This window comes from Lycium ferocissimum, chromosome 5, assembly GCF_029784015.1.
Source record: "Lycium ferocissimum isolate CSIRO_LF1 chromosome 5, AGI_CSIRO_Lferr_CH_V1, whole genome shotgun sequence".
Lineage (NCBI taxonomy): Eukaryota > Viridiplantae > Streptophyta > Magnoliopsida > Solanales > Solanaceae > Lycium > Lycium ferocissimum.
The window spans coordinates 5,569,370-5,594,467 of record NC_081346.1 but is presented as its reverse complement, the minus strand read 5'-3'; the positions used below and the strand labels follow the sequence as shown (position 1 = coordinate 5,594,467).

General features: G+C 36.4%; 3 protein-coding genes across 4 annotated transcripts; 2 read left to right on the top strand and 1 right to left on the bottom strand.

Moving 5' to 3' along the window:
• The first annotated feature begins 262 nt into the window (after window positions 1-262).
• LOC132055614 (uncharacterized) lies at window positions 263-2,191 on the top strand. Its single transcript, XM_059447531.1, has one exon. The coding sequence runs from the start codon at window positions 366-368 to the stop codon at window positions 2,046-2,048; it is 1,683 nt and encodes a 560-aa protein (XP_059303514.1). The 5' UTR covers window positions 263-365; the 3' UTR covers window positions 2,049-2,191.
• A 9,957-nt stretch (window positions 2,192-12,148) lies between these two features.
• LOC132055615 (F-box/LRR-repeat protein 3-like) lies at window positions 12,149-14,480 on the top strand. Its single transcript, XM_059447533.1, has one exon. It carries the CDS (start codon window positions 12,607-12,609, stop codon window positions 14,155-14,157), a length of 1,551 nt encoding a protein of 516 aa, XP_059303516.1. The 5' UTR covers window positions 12,149-12,606; the 3' UTR covers window positions 14,158-14,480.
• Window positions 14,481-16,460: 1,980 nt separating this feature from the next.
• On the bottom strand, window positions 16,461-21,189 carry LOC132055616 (uncharacterized). 2 transcript variants are annotated; one of them, XM_059447534.1, is made up of 5 exons: window positions 20,690-21,189; window positions 17,885-17,938; window positions 17,571-17,633; window positions 17,411-17,488; window positions 16,461-17,095 (listed from the first exon to the last, which is right to left on the bottom strand). In XM_059447534.1, exons 1-5 carry the CDS (start codon window positions 21,014-21,016, stop codon window positions 16,856-16,858), a joined length of 762 nt encoding a protein of 253 aa, XP_059303517.1. In that variant the 5' UTR covers window positions 21,017-21,189; the 3' UTR covers window positions 16,461-16,855. The 2 variants fall into 2 exon arrangements, with proteins under 2 accessions (XP_059303517.1, XP_059303518.1); XM_059447535.1 differs by having other exon boundaries at window positions 17,420-17,488; window positions 20,690-21,187.
• Between the last annotated feature and the right edge of the window lie 3,909 nt (window positions 21,190-25,098).

The window sequence follows — 25,098 nt, the reverse complement described above, 5'->3', positions numbered from 1 at the left end:
GTGCAATTTCTATTATTTTTGTCTATTTTTCGTGTCTCGTGCAGCTTTTTATGTTGTGGTTAATCGGATTTTCACAGAATTTTCTTATGTTTCTGGTTTTTTTCTTTTTCTTTTCACAATAGCAATTATATTTAACAATTAGAGTTTATTAAATAAAAGACATACAAAAAGTGTTCACTTTTGACAAACTTAAAAGATAATACTTAACAAATAAATACTCCTTAAGAAGCCTCTTTTTACGTACTACCAAGAATCAAGAAAATGGACCATCTTTTTAATTTTCTCTCACTCTGAATCTACTTTCACAGATAGACTACAGAATCACTCATTCCATATTCATTCATACATACATTTCGCCGTAAACAATGGCGAAAGAATGCAAATATTTTCCAGAAGAATGTTGGGAACAAATATTCAATCGTATTCATCGCCAATCTGACTTGGAATCAGTTTCTTTAGTATGCAAACAGTTTCTTGCTCTCACCAATCGCATGCGCCTCCGTTTGTCTTTAATACACAATGATGATACCCTATCTAAAATCATTCTCCGATTTCCGAATCTTAATTCCATTGATCTTAGTGACTTCCTTGGTGATGATGATCTTGTTCTCTTTGAGCTTGCCAATTGTGTCTCCTATATACCCAATCTACGACAACTTGACTTCTCTGGACAGCTTAGATTACCCATTGAGGGGTTGAAGGAATTGGGGAGTGAATTTAAGGGTTTGAGGGTTTTGAAGTGTGGAAAACTTGCCATTATAAATGACTCTTATTTGAATACTATAGCAGAATTGTTTCCGTTTTTGGAAGAACTTGACATTAGCTATCCAAGGTTGGGCGGTCCCTTTTCCGTGACTGATTCTGGGATTGAGGCTTCATCCGGTAATTTGAGGAATTTACGTAAGATCAATATTTCTGGGAATTATGGTATTACTGATAGGTCCCTTGTTGCTCTTTCTATTAATTGTTTGAATTTACAAGCCATTCAGGTGGAGGACACTTCGGTAACTTTGGAAGGGATCCTTTCTATACAGCGTGTTTGTGCTTTTTTGAGTTGGATTTCAGTTTCCAAGATTCACAATGGTTTTGAATGTTTGGCTACTTGTAATCGGGCTTTACAAACACTCGAAGTTTCTTATTCGACTATTTCAGATGAATTCCTCTTCTTGTTGGCCAGGGCTTCTCTCCCGTTATCTAGGCTTTCACTTAGTAAGTGTACAAATTTCACATTATCTGGCATCTCTTCACTTCTGTGTGCATATCAGTCACTTAAGTGTTTGTCCCTAGTCGATGTAAGTTTCTTGACTGATGAATCTATGAATGATTTATCCCAATATCTACAAAGTCTTGTTACCGTTGATCTCAGGGGTTGTGTGAAATTGACCATTTCTACGTTCTTCACGCTTGCTAGAAATTGCCCTTCACTGGAAGATGTTAACATGGAGAATACTGGTTTTGGGGTGAAAGATTATGTTCATAATGGTGTGAAGAACCCAAGAATCAGGTCTGTTTATTTGGCAAATAACTCGCACCTGAAAGATGACTCTCTCACAAAAGTTGCTTTATTGTGCCCCAACATGGAGAGTCTTGATGTGTGCTTGTGTAAAAGTCTTACAGAGGCAGGTATTGCTTCTGCTCTTGAGGTGTGCAATCATATCAGGAACTTGGAGTTTGATAAATGTCCATCTATTAAACATATCGGAAAAGGCGCTGAACTGCCTAATCTTGAGGTAATCAATGCAGCTGGTTCAGCATTAAGTGATGAAGGCCTGGCCATGATTGGGAGCAGATGTTCTCGCCTATTGAAGTTAAACTTGGAGAACTGTAAAGGAGTGACAGCAGAGGGCATACAGGCAATAGTAAAAAATTGTACATCATTGAGAGAGATAAACTTGAAGAAGTGTCGTCAAGTCAGTGCCAGTTCTCTAAATAGTTTAGTGTCTTCGTCTTCATCATTGAGGAGAGTTTTCCCACCCAGTTCTGATGGTTCTCATGATAGCTTGAGGGGATTTTCCTTGCACAATGGATGTCTAGTTTCATCAAGCTAATTTTGTTGGGGCAGCAGTTACTTTGAATGTTGTTCCTTTGATTTCAACCATTTTCCATCTTCTCCTTTCTTTTTTGTCTGTCATGTAATATAACAATTCCAGATTTATTTTTGTTATATTGGATCAAGATTGAAATGCCAATACGATTACATAGAATATGCAGTATGCCAGCGTCCATACACATTTTTTACAGTATCATAATGCGATCAAACCCGCCCGCTCTCCACTTGGGTGCGTATGTGAGCAGCTGTTTAGCTATTGGAAAACCGAATATAGAGATAAAATCGCTAGCATTTTATTTTGTTTTTCAAGTTCCACCAAGCTTCAGACCGAACTTGGAGTGACTGGATATTACAAGCCTACTAGATGGAACACAAAGAGTAAAAATAATGAATTCCCTAGCTTGAATACTATAATAAATTGCAGAAATTTGAGCGACATTGCGATTGGGGAGCTGCTATACATATCCAAGACCCTCCCTTGACATATGTTAAGAATTAAACGAGCGATGTAGCCGAACCACTTAGGATGCACCAACACAAGAACAATAATGCAAGAAAGCAATAAACGTAACGAACACAAGATTTACGTGGAAACCTAATATGGGAAAAACCACCAGGCGCGAAGCGCAAAGAAATCAACTATAAGGTGAGGAGTACAAAACGATCTCAATAGGGTGTCGAAGCACAACAAGATCAAAGGAAACGAAAGATTACAATCTCTCAATGAAAACTCTCTCTAATCTAAGTGTGGAATATAGTCTTGTGTGTAGTCTTGATAGTTGTTCTCTTTTTCTTGATGTCCTGGCCGAAGATCTCCTTTAAATAGGGGTTGAAGACGTTCAAAATCCCAGTTGGAATGGGACAAGCCAGTCGAATCCCAGTTGGAATGGGACAATTTCTATAAACCCTTTTGGGACATATTCTAACAATCTCTACCTTGGACCAAATACATCAACATCAACACTCATCACCCCATAAAGCCCCGAAGGGCAATTTAAGCACGAAGAACACCAACTAAGTCTAAGCAATGCTTAAACTTAGTAATGGCAAGCGGTTTGGTTAACATATCTGCGGGATTCTCTGACGTGTGAACTTTCTTTACCACAATCTCCCCTGCAACAATAGTATCTCTAATAAAGTGGTATTTAACGTTAATATACTTGGGCTTCGAGCGATGAGAATCGGCCTTGGTAAGATGAATAGCACTCTGGCTATCAGAAAATACAACGGTAGTACCCTATTGAACACCAAGATCAATAAGAAGACCTCGCAATCATGTAGCTTCTTTAACACCTTCAGTTGCAGCGATATACTAAGCTTCGGTAGTAGAAAAGGCTGCAATAGACCGTAATTGTGCTTTCCAAGAGATAGCACCAGAGCACAGTGAAAAACTGTAACCAGAAATAGATCTCCTACGATCGAGATCACCACCATAATTAGAATCAAGGAACCTAACAACATCATAAGACGATGCCTTGGCTCTATCAAATACCAAACCAATATTAATAGACCCTTTCACACAACGAAGAATCCACTTCACGGTATTCCTATGATCTTTTCCAGGATTATGCATGTATCGGCTCACCATGCTTACCGCAAAAGCTAAATCAGGTCTAGTGCAAACCATAACATACCAGCACTGCATACGGGATAATAGACATCCTCTCAATGTCCTCTTCGGACTTAGGACAAGAGTCAGCAGACATTTTAAAATGAGTAACAAACGGAGCAGAAACAGGTTTACAATCAAACATTTAAACCTATCGAGGACTTTCTCAAAATACTTCCTCTGAGATAGGTAAAGCTTCCCAATTTTTCGATCCGTATGAATCTCCATAACTAGAATCTTCTTAGCTGCACCAAGGTCCTTCATCTCAAACTCAGAATTAAGTCGAGATTTTTTAACTTAGTGATCAAAGACTTGTCTTTAGAAGCAATCAACATATAACAACAAGTAAACGAAGGAAATACCAGGAAACTATCGAAAATACACACAATTATCATACTTACTACGTGTGTAGTCTTGCCCAATCATAAAGAAATCAAACCTTTTGTACCACTGTCTTGGAGCTTGATTAAGGCCATAAAGAGATCTTTTCAACCGACAAACAAATGCTTCTTGTCAGGATCAACAAAACCCTCGGGTTGCTTCATATACATTTCTTCTTTTAACTCTCCATGAAGAAACACAGTTTTAACATCAAGTTGCTCCAACTCCAAGTCAAAAAAAGCAATAATAACAAGTAACACTCTAATGGAGGTATGATGAACAACAGGAGAGAAAACTTCATTAAAGTCAATACCTTCCTTTTGGTGGCAACCACGAACCACTAAGCGAGCTTTCCATCTTGCTTCTTCAAACCCGAGAATACCATCTTTTAGTTTGTAGATCCATTTTGCAATCAATGTACGCCTTTGGGCAGGTCACATAACTCCCATGTATTATTTTTGTGCAAGCTCTCCATCTCTTCTTGCATAGTCACTAACCAATTTGAGGAATTAGGACAATAAATTGCCTTAAAGTAAGTAGAAGGTTCAACTCCTTCGGGAATTTCTTGTGCAACTGCAAGAGCAGAAGCAATAAGCCCATTATCATCAGTGTCAGCATATCGAGCGGGCTTCTTTATAACTCGTCTCGGTCTACCACGAGTAATAACATGATCATCCTCCACCCGTGGCTCGACGGGACGTGTGCTACTAGTACTTGGCTCATTAGCAGGAGCCTCCTCGCTAACCTGAGGAACTGTAGAAGAAATAGGGCCAACTTCGTGAGCTTCATGGCTCACTTCTACCTCCACCTTCTCACTGACATCTTTCATATCATCATTACCCGTAGAGGAAACAACAGACTCTTTCCCAGAAGATCACATAATGGCCTCATTAAAAGTTACATCCAGACTCTGAATAATTTTCTTGGAGCTAGGACACCATAAACGATATCCTTTAGACTCAGAAGCATGACCAAGAAACATGCACTTAACAGCCCTGGGAGCTAGCTTCCCATAATTAACATGAGCAAAAACAGTGCATTCAAAAACTTTAAGAATAGAGTAGTCAACGGGATTACCAGACCAAACTTTTTTGGGAATTTTAAAGTCCATAGATGAATATGGAGACAAATTGATTAGGTAACAAGCCGTAGAAACGGCTTCGGCCCAGCAATTACGGCGGTGACATAAACCAGCATTTAAGAGCATACAACGGGCTCTCTCAAGTAATGTTTTGTCTATACGTTCTACAACTCCGTTCTGCTGGGGCTTATGAACGAGAGTCTTATGTCTACCAATATCATAAATAGCGCAGAACTCATTACTGGAAAACTCCAAACCATTATCAGTCCTGAGCTTCTTAATTTTTCAGCCTGTTTGGTTCTTTACAAGGGCTTTGAATTTGTTGAAATAAGGAAACGCTTCACTTTTCTGTCTTAGGAAATAAACCCAGACCTTACGAGAAAAATCATCAATAAAAGTCAACATGTAGCGTTTTCCTCCAAGGGAAGGAACTTTGGAGGGACCCAATAAATCCGAATGAATATAATCAAGAATGCCTACGGTGTTTTGCTTTGGAGAAAATAACTCTCTTCTGTTTCCAAAAATGCAATGATCACAAAAGTCAAGTTTACCCATATCAGTTTTACTAAGAAGACCTCTTTTGCTCAGAATGGTCATACCTTTCTCACTCATATGGCCCAGACGTATATGCCATAAACGGGTGAGATCATCGTTGGATAATGAAGTAGAAATCGCTACAGACACCGTTACAATTGAACCCTGCAGGTAATCGAGAGTCCCACGTCTTGTTCCTTTCATCAAGACCAGAGCACCTTTTGAAACCTTGAGAACTCCACCTTCAGCTAAATATTTACATCCAAGAGACTCAAGAGTACCCATAGAAATAAGGTTTCATTTCAAGTCAGGAACATGATGAACGTTGGTTAAGCTCCTGATAACACCATCATGGGTCCTAATTTTTACAGCACCAATCCCTAACGTTGCTTGGGGCATCATGCACCATTAGGACAACACCACAAGCTTTCTCATATGTTAAAAACCAGTCCTTATGAGGACACACGTGATATGTACATTCAAAATCAAAAACCCATTCAGAAGAATTTTTCTTATCAATAGAGACAACAAGAAAACATCACCTTCGAATCACTTTCAAGAACTCCCCGTTTCAAATGGTTTCTGCAAAGATTTTGTTATTTTCTTCTCTCTAGTTTATTCTTCAATTTATGACAATCACCAACTACGTGGTTTGTCTTCTTGTGGTATTTGCAGAATTTATCATTGTTGAATTTACAGCCTCTACACTTGGATCGGGATAAGTTATCCCTGCCATATGGTGGAATAATAGTAGCAGGACTATCCCAGGATAAAACAATTAAAATGACAAAAATAACCCCTGAGGTCATCCCTCAAACCCTTTTTCTACTAAAAAAGATGGAGGATATTTTTGTAAACAACAATTTCTGCTAAGAAATTATGCAATGCATGTTATGTTTAATACAACAAATCAAACAATCAATAAAAAATAATATAATGTAGGGATCTAGTAGCTCAGTTGGTTGGTTACCTGAACTTTCACCTTGTTGGTGAGGGTTCCAATCTCCACATTGTAATCCCCTTTCCCATTTCCCCTTCCCCTATCCCCTATGTAATAAAAACAATTTTTTTTTTTATTTTTAAAAAACATAACTTGTCTTTAAACCAAATGACCGCTAAAAAGTTAAATTTCTTAATTTGGTGCACGCACAAGTTGTGGTTAGCTTTTCAGTTCCCTTATAGTGCTATACTGTTTCTATCAGGACATAACTGCAGTTAATTAGCATATCTTCTCAGTTTCAGTTACAAGTGAAGCAACACAATTTCAGATTTATAAACTTTTTAAAAATTTAAAATTCAAGACTAAATACAGTGACAATGTTTAGCTTGATCTGATGAGGATTGGAGCTCTGATTTGCCTTGGGTGGAGGAGAAATGGTGAAGATTTAGACGAGCCTAACCCTAGGTTTTTGATTTGAGCTGTTTGTCTGGACTTGAATATATTTCCCCATTTGGATATTTGAAACTTTGATTCATTGTTTTCAATGAAATAACTCGGTGCCAAAATAAACTGGCCCATGGACTCCACTCTTGTGGAGAAAATTTGTACGTCAACAAAGAAAAATTAAAATTAGAAAAGTTTCATTATACGTTGGGTAAAATTTGCCTAACTACTTTTCAATTAGTGATTTAAGGCTTTCACTATTTCCCCATAGTGATGGGTCTGCACCACGGATCTGCTCTTAGCCCATTTCTTTTTGCCTTGGCGATGGACGCACTAATTCATCACATTCAAGGGGAGGTGCCATAGTGCATGTTATCCGCGGATGACATTGTACTGATAGACGTGACGCGAAGCGGTGTTAACACAAAGCTGGAGGTTTGGAGACAGACTTTGGAGTCTAAGGATTTCAAGTTGAGTAAGACTAAGACAGAGTTCTTAGAGTACAAGTTTAGTGACGCGATTCATGAGGCGGACGAGGATGTGAAGCTCGATACTCAAGTCATCCCCAACAGAGCAAGTTTCAAGTACATGGGTCAGTTATCCAAGGTAATGGAGAGATCGACGAGCATGTCACACATCGTATTGGAGTGAGATGGATGAAGTAGCAGCTCGCTTCCGGGTTTTGTGTGATAAGAAAGTGCCAGCAAGACTCAATTACAATTCTATAGAGTGGTAGTTAGACCGACGTCACTGTATGGGGCGGAGTGCTAGGCAGTTAAGAAAGCTCATGTCTAGAAGATGAAGGTTGCAGAAATGAGGATGTTGAGATGGATGTGTGGCATACAAGGAAAGATAAGATTAGGAATGAAGTGATTCGGGAAAAGGTGGGTGTGGCTTCTGTGGAGGATAAGTTGCATGAAGGCAGGTTCCGATAATTCAGACATGTGCAGGGGAGATGTACAGAGGCTCCGGTGAGGAGCTGTGAGAGGTTGGCCGTGATGGGCCTGAAGAGAGGGAGAGGTAGGCCTAAGAAGTCCTGGGGAGAGGTGATTAGGCAGGATATGACGCTACTTCATATTACCGAGAAAATGACCCTTGATAGGAGGGTGTGGAGGTCACGTATCAGGGTAGAGGATTAGTTGGCCACGCGGTCTCTTTCCCGCACCATAAGTAGTAGTAGCTTTAAACATCTGCTTATTATAAGTTCTCTAGGGCTACATGCTTGTTTCTTTCATTTTGTTTATCTTATTACCCTGTTGTTGTGACTGCCTTTTATTACTACTGCCTTTTACTGTTGTTGTCTTTTATTATTGCTGCTTTTTCATCTTTCCTTGAGCCGAGGGTCTTCGGAAACAGCCTCCCTATCTCTACAAGGTAGGAGTAAGGTCTGCGTACACTCTACCCTCCCCAGACCCCACCTGGTGAGACTATATTGGGTATGTTGTTGTTGTTGTTGTTTTTAGGAAGGAAGAATAACATAAAAAGAAGGGTGGTGATATTAATTAGAAAAATGGATGACAATACGTGTTAATAAATTGTAAAGCTGACTAATATACTAAAGGCAAGTGCAAAATCATAACAAGAAGCGAGTTTTATGGTTCAATCTGCAAAGTCTTCTAATTATGCTCATGAAGTCTTTCTTTTTTATTCATAAAAATAGCCAATAAAAACATAATAATGATAATATGGTGTGAATTTGCTAAAAAAGTAATTTCTTTTATATCTTTATACATGGCATGGAATCAACGCTTTGATTTTTTGGTTATAAATATTCACATATATACGTAAACTATTAGTTGCATCTACGGTTAATATCTACTATCTTACATAAACGTCAGGATTTCCAGCCTTTCTCATCGCGTGTCTAGGGATTACGTGCGAGACACGTACGTAGAAACTAGTTTTATATTCATTTGCTAGTATTTATGCAACTTCCCCTTTTAGCTTTAGCACATATTCTACCCACTATTGTCATTTCGGGCTAAACCACATTAAAATTTAAGGAAAATGGTGATTTTAATCGTTGAGTTGTAGCCTTATTCCAATTTTGGTTCCTATGTTATTTAACTGAGCATACTTAATCTTCAATTAATATAAACGTGTGATTTTGCTCCTTCAAACTAACTCAAGTTAAAAAGTTACCGGAATCAATATTTTAAAATAAATTTAAAAAATAAAAATAATGATGGAACAAGCGGAGCTATGATTCAGGTCATCAAGTGTAATTACTGGAACGATTATTTGGTTGTACGCTTCATCTTAAAAATTTCAAGAAAAAATATTACGGGAGGTCCCATTCGTAAACTTTGATCTCCATCTTCTCGAGGAGAAGTTTAAGGTTAAAGTTTTCACTTTCTTTTCGGTTGAACGAGATCTACTTAAGAGTTATGAGGTAAACATACAATTTTACTCATACTCCCGAACACTGGGGATAACATAATGTATAGATTAACACAAAGTTAGAAGAAGAAAAAAAAAAAAAAAACAAGTTCCGGTTATGGACAAGAAAAAAGTAAACTGATGAACCAAGTTATCATCCAATTGAAAACAAGTGAATATTTTTAGAAAAGCAGAGGAATAACTGTTTATTATGAGGCATGGATGCAAGTACCAAAAGTTGGTAGAGCAATAAGACGTAAAGAGCAGTGAGTTTCAAAGTTTGAAGTAACAAAGAACACTGCAACAGAAGGCAGCTAAGAGAAAGAAGGTGGGGAAGAGACTTTGAACCGATTTGATCGTGATTTGCATTCGGAAGGATTCAGTTGATGGACGATGCTGTACGATTTCTTCAACAATGATGTCAATCGTGGCCTAGCTTTCACAAACTCTAATGGTTAATATTCACTTTTTTTTTTTCCTTCAAAATTATAACTAATTATTCTGTTAAGTTTTTAACTTTCGTTAATTTGAGGGACCCAAATCACATGTTTACATTAATTGAAGGTTAAATATGCTCAGTCAAAATACACAAGAACTAAAACTGGAATAAGACCATAAATCAGGGACTAAAATCGCCATTTGGCCTTAAAATTTATTTTTGTAACTCTTTTTTTTTTTTTTTTTGTGTGTTTTTTTGGTACTCTTGCTTTTTGTTTTGTTTTGTAACACTATATTAGTTGTAAAGGTAATTTGACAATTTCTAAATATTAAATCTTACGAAAGTTCTTGGAAGTTAGAAAACAACGTTTTTTCTTGAAGTATATTTAAACTTCCTTTTCATTTTCAAACAAATACATGCACCAAAGTTCTTCTTCTTCTTCTTTGACTGAAATTTTTGGGATTAAAGTCTTTAGTTGTTCAAATTAACTTTTAGCTTATGTCGGACTAACTTAATTTTTTTTTTCTCAATTAACCCATTTTTGGGAAGAATTTTTTTTTTACGATATTCAAGTAATATAAAAATATTTGATGCTACAAATTGTTGTACGATTACATCAATGAAGTTAACTTATAAATAAAGATGACATTTGGAATTAAATTACTAAAAGTCTTGATGAAATATTTTTGCAGATGTTCCTTCAAATTAAGTCATACATAAGAACTATCAACGAATGCGTTAAATGGATGCTTACTCTTCCTTAATCATAGGTCCAGTTTGAGCTCCGGGTATGGAAAAATCCTTGGTAGGGAGCGCCACCCCCCCCCGCCCTCACCTCCCCCCGAATGGAGCCTAACGCGATGCGAACCTGGATATGGTCGGGCTCTAATGCGGATATCGGATACCAATGTGGTGGTGGTCGCTATCGGGCGGATCGGATGGATTATTACGTTTAACGTGTTCGGGCTAACGGTTATCGGCTTTTAAAAGTACTATCCGCTAGCCAACCTATAAGATATCATCGGATTACAATTATTGGACGGTTATTGGGCCCCCTTCTCCGTACCAAAATCTTTCGGTTTTGTACTCGCTCCCGATTAACCACATTAAATTTATTTTGGGGTTATACTTGGGAATTGATGGATTGCGCTATTAGCAACTAAGTTTGACACCGCATTGGACATGGATTATCAAGACTTAAGACAAAGGCACCTCATGTAAAAATGATTAAACCGTGTACGTATATAAGCACCTTGATCAGTAAAATTCTTGAGTCTTGCAATACGCAATTGCAAGACGAATGAGTAATGACTTACCGTGCTTTAGCCTTCGTGTAGATTAGGGTTATAAAGTATAAACTAATAACTAAAGTAATTAAGTGAAAAAGTTACCGACTTACGAAATGGGCTTGGCTTTTCGCGTGGGGCTTAGCTTTAGGTTTAGAAATTATAATTACCATACATATTTTACATGTTTAGGAGTAAAAAAAAAAAAATGAAATATGATAAATTCTTAACGGGTTAACGGTTTACCCAATAAGAAAATTAAGTAATCCATCCCCGCACCGATAAGCCGTTAATTATAAAATTGTAATCCATTCCCCACCCGCTAATCCGATAACCCAATACCAATAAGCCAATAACCCACTTTTGCGGTTGGGTATCTGATGTAACAAATTTTCTACTGGGGTACAAAAGGAATTGAAAAGTTAATAAAATTATTTATTATACTTACTTTAGTTTTTCCTTTTGCTTATAACAAGCATGTTAAGAATTTTTATTTTTTTCTTAAATTAATTTTTTTTAGAAATCTATATTGTAATTTCTTAAAGGTGTTTGTAGTTTTAGTATTTCATGTTTAACTAACCATTTATCCTAATTTTTCTTGTTCTTTTTCTTTTTTGGAAAAAGAAACCATTTGTCCTAAATTTGCTAGCTAAGACTAAACAACAATCCAAAATGTTACTTGGTGCTATTTCCACTCTTAAAGTAGCCTCAACTCCTGAATTTCGAGAAAATGAAAAAAAATAGTTTCTTATCTTTGGTAGGTTAAACAAAATTTGTTTGATACGTGAGGTAAGGTGGAATATCTCAGAATTAAGTTTGAGACTAATTTTATACTCTGTTTGATAGAAGCTATATATAAATTATACGTTCTACCAAAAAAATTATAAAATGAAGTCCAAACCTAATTTTGGGATATCACAAGTTACCCCATCAAATTTGAAATTATTTTATTCCACCTCTTAGATGGGATAAATTAGTCCCGGAATAATTTAGTTTGCGTACCAAACGACCCATTTAAATATTATTTGAGCAGTTTTGATCTTTTAAGCTTGTAAAAGTGTTAATTTTAGTCTATGACCGATATTTGCCAATTTCTTATTGCCAAAATTTTGATTGCAATTTCTATTATTTTTTACCCCTTTTTTTTTCTTTTGTCTGTACAACTTATTATGTTGCGAATTTTGGGTTTTTGTTGGAATTTCTGATGTTTCTAGTTAGATTTTTTTTTTTTCTCACTATACCGATTAAGTTTAATAATCATAATTTGATAAATGGCAGACAGAGATTGAAAGCGTTCACTTCTAGCATACTTAAAAGATCATAAAGTGTTCAAATGATAGTTATAAGACTTTTTTGAACCTACAAAGATAGGTATCATTTTCTCATACTCCGGAATTCGCTTTCACAAATAGAGTACAGAATCACTCCATTCAAGAATCACTCATACATTTCCGCCGTAAAGAATGGCGCAAGAATGCAAAGATTTGCCTGAAGAATGTTGGGAACTGATATTCAATCGTCTCCATCGCCAATCAGACTTGGAATCAGTTTCTTTGGTATGCAAACAGTTTCTTGCTATCACCAACCGTATACGCCTCCATTTGTCTTTAATACACTACGGTACCCTATCTAAACTCATTCACCGATTTCCCAATCTTAATTCCATTGATCTTAGTGATTTCCAACGCGATCTTAGTGATTTCCATGGTGATTTTGATCTCCTTCTTTTTAACCTTGCCAATTGTTTTTCCAATCTACGACAACTTGATATCTCGAATCACCAGAAATTACCCGTTGTGGGATTGAAGGAATTAAAGGGTTTGAGGGTTTTGAAATGTAGTAATCTCTCTTTTTTACGTGACACTGATTTGTATGTTATAGCTGATTCGTTTCCGTTTTTGGAAGAGCTTGATATTAGCTATCCAGGTTATGGCGTGACTGATTTTGGGATTGAGGCTTCATCCTTTTATTTGAGGAATTTGCGTAAGATCAATATTTCTGGGAATTATGGTATTACTGATAGGTCCCTTGTTGCTCTGTCTATGAATTGTTTGAATTTACAAGCCATTCAGGTGGAGGGCACTTCGGTAACTTTGGAAGGAACCCTTTCTATACAGCGTGCTTGTGCTTCTTTGAGTTGGATTTCAGTGTCCAAGATTCACAGTGGTTTTAAAGGTTTGGCTACTTCTAGCCGATCTTTACAAACACTTGAAGTTTCTGACTCGATGGTTACGGATGAATCACTCTTCTTGTTGGCCACAGCTTCTCTCCCGTTATCTAGGCTTTCACTTACTAAGTGTACAAATTTCACATTGCGGGGTATCTCTTTTCTTCTGAGTGTGTATCGGACGCTTAAATGCTTATCTCTGGTTAATGTAAAATTTTTGACTGATGAGTCTATGAATGATTTATCTCAATATCTACAAAGTCTTGTTACCATTGATCTCGGGGGTTGTGTGAAATTGACCATTTATACGTTCTTCACGCTTGCAAGAAATTGCCCTTCAATAGAAGATGTTAACATGGAAAATACTAGTATTGGGATGAAAAGGGATCCTTTTCCTTATGGTGTGAAGAAACCAAGAATCAGGTCTGTTTGTTTGGCACATAACCCGCACCTGAATGATGACTCTCTCACAAAAGTTGCTTTATTGTGCCCCAACATGGAGAGTCTTAATTTGTACAGATGTAGAAGTGTTACAGAGGCAGGTATTGCTTTTGCTCTTGAGGTGTGCAATCATATCAGGAACTTGGGATTTGGTAGATGTCAATTGATTAAAAATATAGGAAGAGGCGCTGAACTGCCTAATCTTGAGGTAATCAATGCAGCTGGTTCAGCATTAAGTGATGAAGGCCTGGCCATGATTGGGAGCAGATGTTCTCGCCTATTGAAGTTAAACTTGGATAACTGTGAAGAAGTGACAGCAGAGGGCATACAGGCAATGGTACAAAATTGTAAGTCATTGAGAGAGGTAAACTTGGCGGAGGAGTGTCTTCGTTTTGTGAGAGCTTGAGGGGATTTTCTTTGCACAGCGGATGTCTAGTTTCATTCAGCTAGTTTTTGTTGGGGTACCACATACTTTGAATGTTGTTCCTTTGATTTCAACCATTTTCCATCTTCTCCCTTCTTTTTTGTCTGTCTTGTAATATGAGAACTCCAGACTTATTTTTGTATTACTGGATCAAGATTGAAATGCTACGATTACATAGAATATGCAGTATCCATACACATTTTTCACAGTAACATACTGCGTGGAACCCGCGCCCTCTCCAGTTGGGTGCGTGTGTGAGCCTGACTAGTAACTAGAATACTAATAAATTGCAGAAATTTGGGGGACATTGCATTGTGGAGCTGCTATACTTATGGTATCCAGGACCCTCTCGACATATTTCCTCCAGCATATTTTATTCCTACTTTGTGATCGCAGTGATCAGCATTTCTATATATAATTCTGAATATGCTTTGCAGTAATTTTTGTAAGTAGTATTCTGTATGAAGTTTAATGTCTCGCCTTCATGCTTGAACATCATGCCATTATTTCTAGAGTAAGCCTCAGTTGGCTTGATATGCAGATGTCTGCTTGGTGTGAAAATATATGTAGTCAAATAATGTAATGCGAGTGTATGCATCGATAGATCAAAGAGAGTTATGATATTCAAGCAATCTGATCAACTACTATATAAAATAGTTACATTTTATCTGTATATATTTTCAGATAGAAACTAAGAAGGAATGAGGGTTGGCCCCAAAGAATCGGACACTAAAGAAACCTGTCAGAAAAGAATATACTGCAACTAATTGGGGTAGGATCTCTAACCTACGGGTTGACATCTTCTCAAGGAGAAATCACCGATCCTAACTCCCCCCAGTACCTTCATGACTAAAAACCCATTTGCGCACGTTGTGTCGCAAGTTTCGAAGGAAGATCTGTAGTTACAGACTCCATAATTCATCCTATAACGGGGTTAGCCCTTACTAGCTATAGATGCTTCTCAGTATACTTGTCTTTCTTTGTTGGAGGATGTCCGTATTATGCTTTTACTATTTCAGTTCACCCCACAAAGAATTTCAGGAATGGAGTCCTTGCTAAATAGAATATTGAGGTCTGGGTGTACAAATTTAGACTCAGAGCTGCGGCATCTTGCTTAGCTACTCTTCCTGAGATGTTGAAAATACTGCAACCTTGTTTGCAACTTTTTCCAGGAAGATGGGAATGGCTGGATTAGTTGGTGGGACCTCTTGCTGATACTCACCCGAACTCCCGTTATATGCAACATTTGCCTGCTGAGGGTGCAATTCAAACTGGAGAAAATGAAATCAGGCAGCTGGTTCAGCATTAAATGATGAAGGCTTGGCCATGATTGGGAGCAAATGTTCTCGCCTGTTGAAGTTAAACTTGGAGAACTGTAAAGGGGTGACAGCCGAGGGCATACAGGCAATGATGAAAAATTGTAGATCATTGAGAGAGATAAACTTGAAGAAGTGTCCTCAATTTAGTATCAATTCTAAGTAGTTTGGTGGTTTTGTCTCCATAACTAAGGAGAGTTATTCCGCCCTGTTGCTCTGCTTTTAGTGATCGCTTGAGGGGATTTTACTTGCACCACAGATGTCGAGTGTCATCAGGCTAGTTTTTGTTTGGTATATATATAGCACATACCATACACCATGTCCCATCTTCTGCCTTTGACTGCAGTGGTGTATTATAGGAATTCCAGATTTATTTTGTAAATCTGGATCAAGATTGAATCGCCAAGACTATTACGTAGAATATGCAGTATGTCATTAATGAAACATATTTTTTACAGTATAATATTGCGATCGTACCTGCCCCCTCTCCAGCTGCGTGCGTATGTGAGCAGCTGTGTAGCTATTAAAAAACAGAATATAGAGATTAATTTGCTAGCAATTTTTTGTTTTTCAAGTTCCACCAAGCTTCAGACCGAACTTGGAGTGACTGAATATTACAGATCTACTATAAGGAATGCAAAAACTAAAATTAATGAGCTTCCCTTGCTAGAATACTAATAAGAAGTTGCAGAAATTTGACTTGTGTTGCAGAGTTGCTGTACATATTTCCTCCAGCATATTTTATTCCTGCTTTGTGATGGCAGTGATCAGCATTTCTATAAATAAATAATTTTAGATATGCTTTACACTAATTTTTTTTAGTAGTATTCTCAATGAACAAGCTCGATGAAACTATGACACCATGCCACAACTATTTCAAAAGGAAGCCTCTGTTGGCTTGATATGCAGATGTTTGCTTGGTTTGAAAATATATGCAGCCAAATAATGTAATGCAAGTAGATGCATCAATGGAGCAAAGAGAGTAATGGTATTCAAGATATATGATGGACTACTATATAAAATAGTTACATTTTATCTGTAGATATTTCCAGAGAAACTAAGAAGGAATGAGGGTTGGCCCCAAAGAATCGGACACTGAAGAAACCTGTCAGAAAAGAATGTTACTGCAACTAATGAGTTAGGATCTCTAACCTACGGTTGACATCCGATCCTAACTACCCTCACTACCTTCATGACTAAAAATCCACTTGGCAAGTTCTGTTTGGCAAGTGGTGAAGGAAGGTCCTTAGTTACAACTGACTCCATAATTCATCCTATAACAGGGTTAGCCCTTACTAGTTATAGATGCTTCTCATTATACTTGTCTTTCTTTGTTGGAAGATGCCTGTGTAATGCTTTAGTATTCAGTTCACTCCACAAAGAATTTCAGCGCTGGAATCCTCGCCAAATGGAATATTGAGGTCTGGGAGTACAAATTTAGACTCCAGAGTTGCAACATCTTGCTTCTCTTCCAGAGATGATGGCAATACTGCAATAGGAATGGCTGGATTACTTGGTAGTGCCACTTGCTGAAACTGACTGGAACTCCCGTCATATGCAACAATTGTATCTCTTTCATTTGCCTGCTGAGGGTGCAAATCAAGCTGGAGAAAAGGATATCAAGTTAGTATACAATTTCTATTCCTCTATTCTTTCTTGATTTGTAGAGGAGAAAAACTAGGTAATGCTTGCTTATTCTTAGTTTCAGGCAGCAATCTTATTTTTATTTTTTCCTGAAAAAAAGTTGCGTTGAAAAAGTAATTAGCAAATTAATCAAGAATATCCATCCACATGTTCAAGCTAAGATTCATCATTCGCGCTAACCATTAAGTGTCGTTGATTCACTTGCGAAGACAAATTCAGTCTACAAGAGGTGTGCATAGGATTAAATAGACCAGCCAAGAAGCCATAAAGGTTACCCATTTTACCTTCATTCTTTTCAGGTTTTGATTTGTATCCCTCTGTTTCTCCAAACTGGCGTGTACTATAGCTAATTCCTGCATAGAATGGTGTTAATTCAGGAACTTAAACACAATTCAACTATAAGGACAAGCAATCACAAACAGACAAGAAGAATACCTTCTTCAATTGCTTTCTTTCTTTAATTAGCAAGATCTCCTCTTCTTTCAGCTCAGTCAATGTCTGTTCGTCAGAGAAAGTCAAACAGGCAAAAGATTAATAAGCAATTTTGTAGTCCTGGGATATTGTTATATGACATTTCCATTCCGGGTCAGGCACTTAACAAGAAGCAAAGAAAGTGATGAAGCAACGGGTTTTCCTTCAATCTACAAACTAATCCGTATTTACAATGTTACACTAGTGATGAACTATACTATCTCAATTCCCATAAGCAAATTGTGATTTACATAACTTAGCCGAGGGTAAATGCTAACCTTTTTCTTTCTTGATCTCTTGTTGGTGGTAGCAACATCACTAGTACTGTTAACCTGAAAGTCAAGCAAAATCTGCAGATAAATGATATGTCCCACCAAAAGCATGCTCACTTTCAAAAAATTAGTACTGGATAACAATTTGCTGCAAAGAGAGAGTATATATGGAATGGAAGACATGTCGAGGGGTTTTAGATGGGCGAGGAACAAAATTTTCAGTTACATATTTAACACACTATTCGTGTGTTTAAAACATTAATCACGACTCTGTTTTTTTTTTTTTTTTAATAAGGTAGAGATTAAAACATTAATCACGACTCTGTAACAATATAAGCCAAAAAAACGTTTGGGACAATCTGCAATCAACATGCCATCCTTATCCAAATGACCGAATAGAAAGTTAAACCCATAATAGTCAATAGATTTCTCTTTCAAAAAGCATAAGAGATGTAGGTAAATAGAGAACCTAAAATTCATAATTTAACATAATACGTTTTCAACAATATCAGTGATATTAAAAGTAAGGACAGTAACTTCTTAATGAACCAGAGACAGATATAAAATGAAGTTTGCTTTGACAACTATACACCTGTTTCGTACATAGATATAACCCCTAGGACGACTTTTCACACATGCAATTCTAATGAATCCCTGCATTAAAAAACACTTCTTTGACTAAATACTTTTAACTTCTTGATTAGCTCGCCAAGGTATAACATTATGCTAACAATAAGAAGCTGTCAAGCAATAGGTATGACAGTCTATAATCTTAATTTAATTAGCTACAAAAGTTTGGTTGTCCAACTTTTTTTGACTGCGCCAGAATATGAAAATACTTCGTTGCTGTAGTAAGAGACTAGCTAAGAAAGATGAGTACAAAAAAGAAAAGGGTTGTGTGGAAGCTCTGCACATATTCTAAATTTGTAACAATCACTGATATTTATCTTATACACGTAGGCTATAAACTTAGGTATATCACATGAAACAATTGACTACTGTACAGTTGTGGGGTTCCCCAAAATATTCGTTCTCATTTGCTTTCAACCAAATGGCGTTTAGATTGTGGAGTTGAATAAAACGACAAGCTCATACTGGTAGATAGTAGATAATAGATTCTGACCCTGTAACCGCAGTTTAAGCTATCTCTACACCCTACCACACTTAGTATCATTTCCTCCGCTTTACACGACTACAAATTAATATTTCCTCTAGCCCCAATCCACGTGGCACACTTTCATTTTCAGCCAATTTCAAAAAAAATATTATATTTTTATATTTAGAAACAATTTAATTTATGAGATAATTTAATTTTGGACCATAATTTTAAAAGTCTTTTTTTAAAAATTTCGTGTTTAGTCAAATAATGTCACATAAATTCGGACGGAAAGAGATGCATTAAAGTGCATAACCACTAACAAACATTACCACCAAACTGAACGCAGACCTATTTGCCACGAGCACACGCCATCCTCTTTAGTCTTTACTCATCATCTAAATTCCAAACCACTCCCCTTTCTCCAAACAAAAAATAAAAAACTAAATATTCAAATAATAAAAAGACGTAAATGCCCCCAATAATCACACTTAGGACACAAAAAAGTAAGTAGGGGTACTGAAAAGTGAGGACAAAAAGGGGTTTGACTAATGGAGGAGGTGGTGGCTAGTGGGGCTAATGCTTCTTTTGCAATTCAGTACCAAATCCAATGGTTAAAAAGAGGACCAACCCCGACAAAGACTGGCGACATTTTTCATGGTCACTTCATTGGGTCGGCTGAAATTGAATTGAAAAAAAAAAAATATCCCTTAAGAATAATAAAGGGTGGTTTGGTCATTTGAGGACTATAAAGTGTGACACGAAGACGCCATACAATAATGGGGGGTTTGGCTGGTGAGAGAAAAACGTGAAGAGTCATTCAATCTTGTGCGTCTGACAACATACTTTGAAGTAAAGTCACCACTTTTCTCATCCTTGTAATTATTCATTTAATAATACTCCCTGTTTCAATTTATTTGAATCTATTTCATTTTTAATCCGTATCAAAATAAATGATCTCTTTCCTAATTTGAAAATAAATTCACTTTATGAATGATTTACAGCCACACAAATTTTTAAGGCTTATTTTGAACCACAAGTTTTAAAAGTTTTTCCTCTTTCTTAAATATCATGTCCAGTCAAAAGGGGTCATATAAATTAAAACGGAGAAAGTAGTAATTTAATAAAAGAGAAGTTACAGTAATTTTGAATATATGGAAATTGGAAAGTCAGGAGATTTATATATAGCAGGGCACTTTAGTCAACACGCGTCTAATAAAACGGTGCCACCAATGACAACCTCCGTCTTCCTACCGGAAACCTTCTAGACTATAACTAATCAGATAAAATGACACTAATGGTTTTTTAAATCCAATAGAGTTTTTTTGTTTGTTTTTTATTTGAAAATGAAAAAACAGTGATGACAGTTGATGAGACCAATGAAACCACAGCTTTCCTATAACTATTGCTTCCAATGGACGCGTTGAAACTTGAAAAGAAATATCCTAATTTTGGAAATAGTCAAATCGAATGACACGCGACACGTCAACGCACAACTCGCCACAACCACCACACACCGTTCACCGTAAACGTAACACACGATGGACAAACTAATAACCACAACAACAACATATCCATTAAAATCCAACATAGTAGGTTCTGGAAGAATAGAGTGTACGCAAATCTTAACTTGCCTTACCAAGAGACAAACTAATAACAGTACACGAAAATCACGCACATCGAGAGAGAGAGAGAAGAAGAACAAACATACAAACCTTAGATCTCGTGTTACTTGATGTACTTTTCAAAGGAGGTGGTTCACTAGACTCTTCATAGCCACCATCAACACCACCTCGACTACCACCACCACCACCACTAACTGATGTGGCCCCACTCCATGACAAGGGAGTTGTCGGACTAGCACGTGTAACCGGTTTCTTAGCATTAACAGAAGCTGGTCTAGACCTTCGTTGACGAACAGTCCATTCAAGCGACGGTAAGCCTTTCTTCTTTGACTTGGTCGATGGATTGAGACGTAACAGTAATTCAGCAACCATAGTGTCATCCATGATTGCTGCTTTAAGCCACTCTTCTTCAGTCATGTTTGGTATTTTTGTTTCTTCAGTGGAAAGGGTAGGGGGAGAGGTTGGAAAAGGGAAAAGTGTAGGGGAAGATGAGAGAGGATGGAATGGAATGAGATTGTGGGGATAGTGGTGGCAAAGGCAAATAAAAATCGCAAAGGGTACTGCTAAATTAAAAATAATAAAAGGCCAGTATGACATGAAGTAGTTATATATATATAGTATGTACATTATCGAAGTGCGTGGATGTGTCCTTGTACTAATGTGTATGAAAGGATTTAAGTTTTATCTAAATGGATATAGAGGCGGAGCCAGAATTTGACTTTACTAGTCATAACAATTGCTAAGTTATCTACACCAGTATAGATGCGGAACAAGAATTTGACTTTATGAGTTTTAAACTTGACTTTCTAGCTCCGTCGCTGCACAAGTGGAGCGATGATTTGAATTATATGAATTCGAGATTTTAATCTTTTTGAGTTCGTAAATTCTAAATTAATAATTTGTTGTACAAATTAACGAAGATCAAGTGAAATATTGAGTTTGGGCCCAAGTTATTAGGTTTACTCCTATTAGTTTTAATTTTTTGAATTCTACCGATCACTAAGGGGTCGTTTGGTGCATGGTATAGGCTGGGATATCCCAACACTAATTTTTTGTATCGTGTTTAGTAGAAGGTATAAATTTATCCTGGGATAATTTATACCTCCTACTAAACACGGTACAAAATGAAGCATAATCTCAAGGATAGAATATCCCACCTTATCCCACTATCCAGATGGAATAAAATAATCCCAAAAAATGGGATAAATTAGTCTCGGGATTATATTTTTTCTACCTACCAAACGACCGCTAATTACTTTTATAGTGAATTGCGTAGCTATAAGTATTTTTAAGTGATAATTTCCATCGTTTAGTAACCATAGGTGTATAAATATGTATGGAATGGAGAAGGCGAAATGCCAATTGACACACACTTTTGTGTTGGTGTTGAATGGAAGGCAACGATTGGAAATGGGATTACACTTGTGGTTTTCCTGTTTTCTTAATACAGACCGTATGGGGGGACCCACTACTTAAACGTGGCACTGAGCAGCTGCTTTTGATGATGGGGATTTTGAGAGTGCGTACATTGTAGTAACTGAGGATTCACGCGCTAGGAGACGAGAGTGGTTGAGAAAGTAAGATGGGGAATGGGAGAATGGTGATGTTGTCTGTTTGAGAGTTGATGTGGTGAGTGTGGGGACCTAATTTGCTGGTTTTATGCGTACATGATGCCGCATATTAAAACTTACCTTGAGCCTATTTGGATGGGGTTTAAAAAAAATAGTTTATAAATTATTTTAGATAAGTTAAGTTAAACGGATTTAATTATTTTTTGAATTTATTTTAAGCACAAAATGATTATAAAAATTTGTCCAACACTTAAAAATCTTAAAAACGGTTTTCAAAGAACTTATAAGCCAATTCAAACAGGCTCCTTATCTGTTTTTCTTTTCATTTTGAATTTAACTTATTTCCACCATCAGTGAATTTAAACAAACCAGGGATCCTGAATGAAGTATAAATATTGGTGTTATGATTAATTGATTTCAAATTCCGAGGAACAAGTTGAAATAAAAGGGTTGATTTCAAAGTGTGATCCAAAGAGAAAAATTAAAGGGATGACATGACGAGGCAGAAGCATGGTACTTGCCTTTATGAAGAGGGGTACCTACTATACTTGTTTACCTTTAAATATAGTAATTTCGAGTTAATTATTAACCAAAGCATCATGTCGTTTCACGTGATCGCTGGTTTATATAGGCAGAAAATAAAAGATTGGTATGATGAAGAAGAAAGAAAATATTATTTTTAACTAAATAGGGACTAGCAGAGTCATTTAGTACAACAATCAACAAAGCTTAAATGCCAACAGAATTGTGAGAGAGCGCCATTTTCCCTTGGGTGATGTCCAATAATGTTTTACTCTCTTCATTTCGATTTATGTGCTATCTTTAGAATTTTAAGATTCAAATGAAAAAAAAATTATTGTGATTTTTTATATATCTTTTAAATATTTTGAATTATCAATTATTGTAATTGTAGTATTTTTTACGTACTTTTTAAATATGTAATATTTTATTTGAATAAACTTAAAGATTTCACGTTTCATGTCCGAATTTATAGTTAAAATTAAATTATTTGACTCTAGAAACTAAAATTGTGTCACATAAATTGAAATAGATGGAGTAATTTCTTCCATGCGACTTCTATGTGACGACTGACGAATCCAACCTTGAACTCTCAAGTTTACAGGGATTAATTAAATTTGCTTAGTGTTTGATTTCCTTAACTTACAAAATAAATTTTATATCAAAGTGTGAATTTATTTATCACATATAAAAAGTGTGATGATCTGTTCTAATTATAATCTTGATCTTGGAGTAACCTTGTTTGAACGACCCCTCAATTAGGACTGCACAAAGTTCGGTTTGAACTTTTTTTTAATAATGGAAATTAAATTTATCGTGACGGTTGTTAAGTTTTGAGTTCTGAATTTACTAGTTTTTAACTTTTCTCCACTTGGTTACTTTACTAACTTTTCTCCGCTTGGTCACTTTACTTCATACTATAGATGTATGTTATTTCATACTTTTGCAACTATACATTAATTTTCTGTTATTACACTTTCCCATTAAAAATGATTATTTAAAAAAAAAGCCCCTCATTAGATGGACTACTGTAAAATCTTTGATAAATTGTAGCAAGGAATTTGAACTTTCAATAAGAATGTGACATATTCCTCTTCTCAACTGCGATATCTACACACCAAATTTCAGAAAGCAATTGCACTAAATGATGAAAGTCATAAACATAGTCATTTTCTCAACTACCATATCCCTAAATAATGTTCATGTCTAAATTCTAATAATCAAAATAAACAGTAGTAGTAAATAATAGGTATATCAAATGGACGAGTTAATTAGATTGAATTTGGAGGGATTTAAAAAAAATGGAGCTAATAAACGGGCAGATTATTAAACACCCAAAGGCTACTTAGATTAAACAAGGGGTCATTAGTCCAATGCACTCAACTATTATCAAGTTTTAATTTCTTTAGTATTTGTTTTCTTATAATTTAATTACCTCAAAATTTAGTCCATATATTTAGTCCGAAATAGTCTAACCTTTAGATGAGCCAAATTGCATTAGTCAAAATGAATTAAGCAAACAAATGAAGTTATAAACGTGTATTTTCATGGGCTAATAAATGCTCTCTGTTTTTGTAGATAAAATATGTGCTACAGAAGCTAAAATTGGTAAAGGAAAGCAAGACGAGTGACTAGTGAGTGGTTAGGAATGAAGGACGTGTTATGATAAGGTGAAAATGGGGAATTGAAAGGAATAAGGGATGCCAATTTATTGCGCAAACAAACTGTAGTGAGAATTAGGATAGGAAGGAAGGTTGCCACTGCTTAAATGTTTACATCAAGTCCCTACCAAAACTGATATCCTTTTATTATTTGGAGCGTGCCACTCACACACTCTTCATGCATCTCCACGAATTCGGAGCCCCATTTTTGTTTTTTTCCTTTTACGATTATTAATAATTTTGGTACTTTCTATGTTTTCCCAAGAGATTATTACTCAACATAGTTTCCCTTTTATAAACTACCGCGTGAATCATTGTCTCCCAACCGTCCCCCTCGCCCCCTGCCGCACCCCACCATCTACGCGCTCCACCCCTCTAGCTTCTTTATATTTTTGTTCCGGTAAAGATGTACTCGTAATTTAAAATATATAAATTTTTGTAGCGCGCTCAAGTTAGTATAGATAATTTTTTTTTTTTTGGTAATCAACTTATTTTTCCATTAATCACCAAATGCAGAGTTACAAAACCATAGTTAGCTACATCTCAGCTAAACTATCTCAAAAACGTACCTACAGAACACTCCTCACTACAATGCTCTCAGTTCATATCAAATAAAACACCTAGAAGGAAAGCTTGATCAAGTATGTCATCATGGTTGGGGTAGCTCGTACATAGCAAGCATACGCAATGGTCTTGGCAATGGCATTCGGTGTAGACTGCCTTCGTTCGAATAATCTAGCATTCCTTT

Bases quoted from the DNA above. Each gene is read 5' to 3' on its own strand.
- LOC132055614 (XM_059447531.1), top strand. From the start codon at position 366: ATGGCGAAAGAATGCAAATATTTTCCAGAAGAATGTTGGGAACAAATA.
- LOC132055615 (XM_059447533.1), top strand. From the start codon at position 12,607: ATGGCGCAAGAATGCAAAGATTTGCCTGAAGAATGTTGGGAACTGATA.
- LOC132055616 (XM_059447534.1), bottom strand. From the start codon at position 21,016: ATGACTGAAGAAGAGTGGCTTAAAGCAGCAATCATGGATGACACTATG. The intron at 17,939-20,689 runs GTTTGTATGTTT...CTTGACTTTCAG, and splicing joins CAAGTAACACGAGATCTAAG to GTTAACAGTACTAGTGATGT. The intron at 17,489-17,570 runs GTATTCTTCTTG...CATTCTATGCAG, and splicing joins AAAGAAAGCAATTGAAGAAG to GAATTAGCTATAGTACACGC.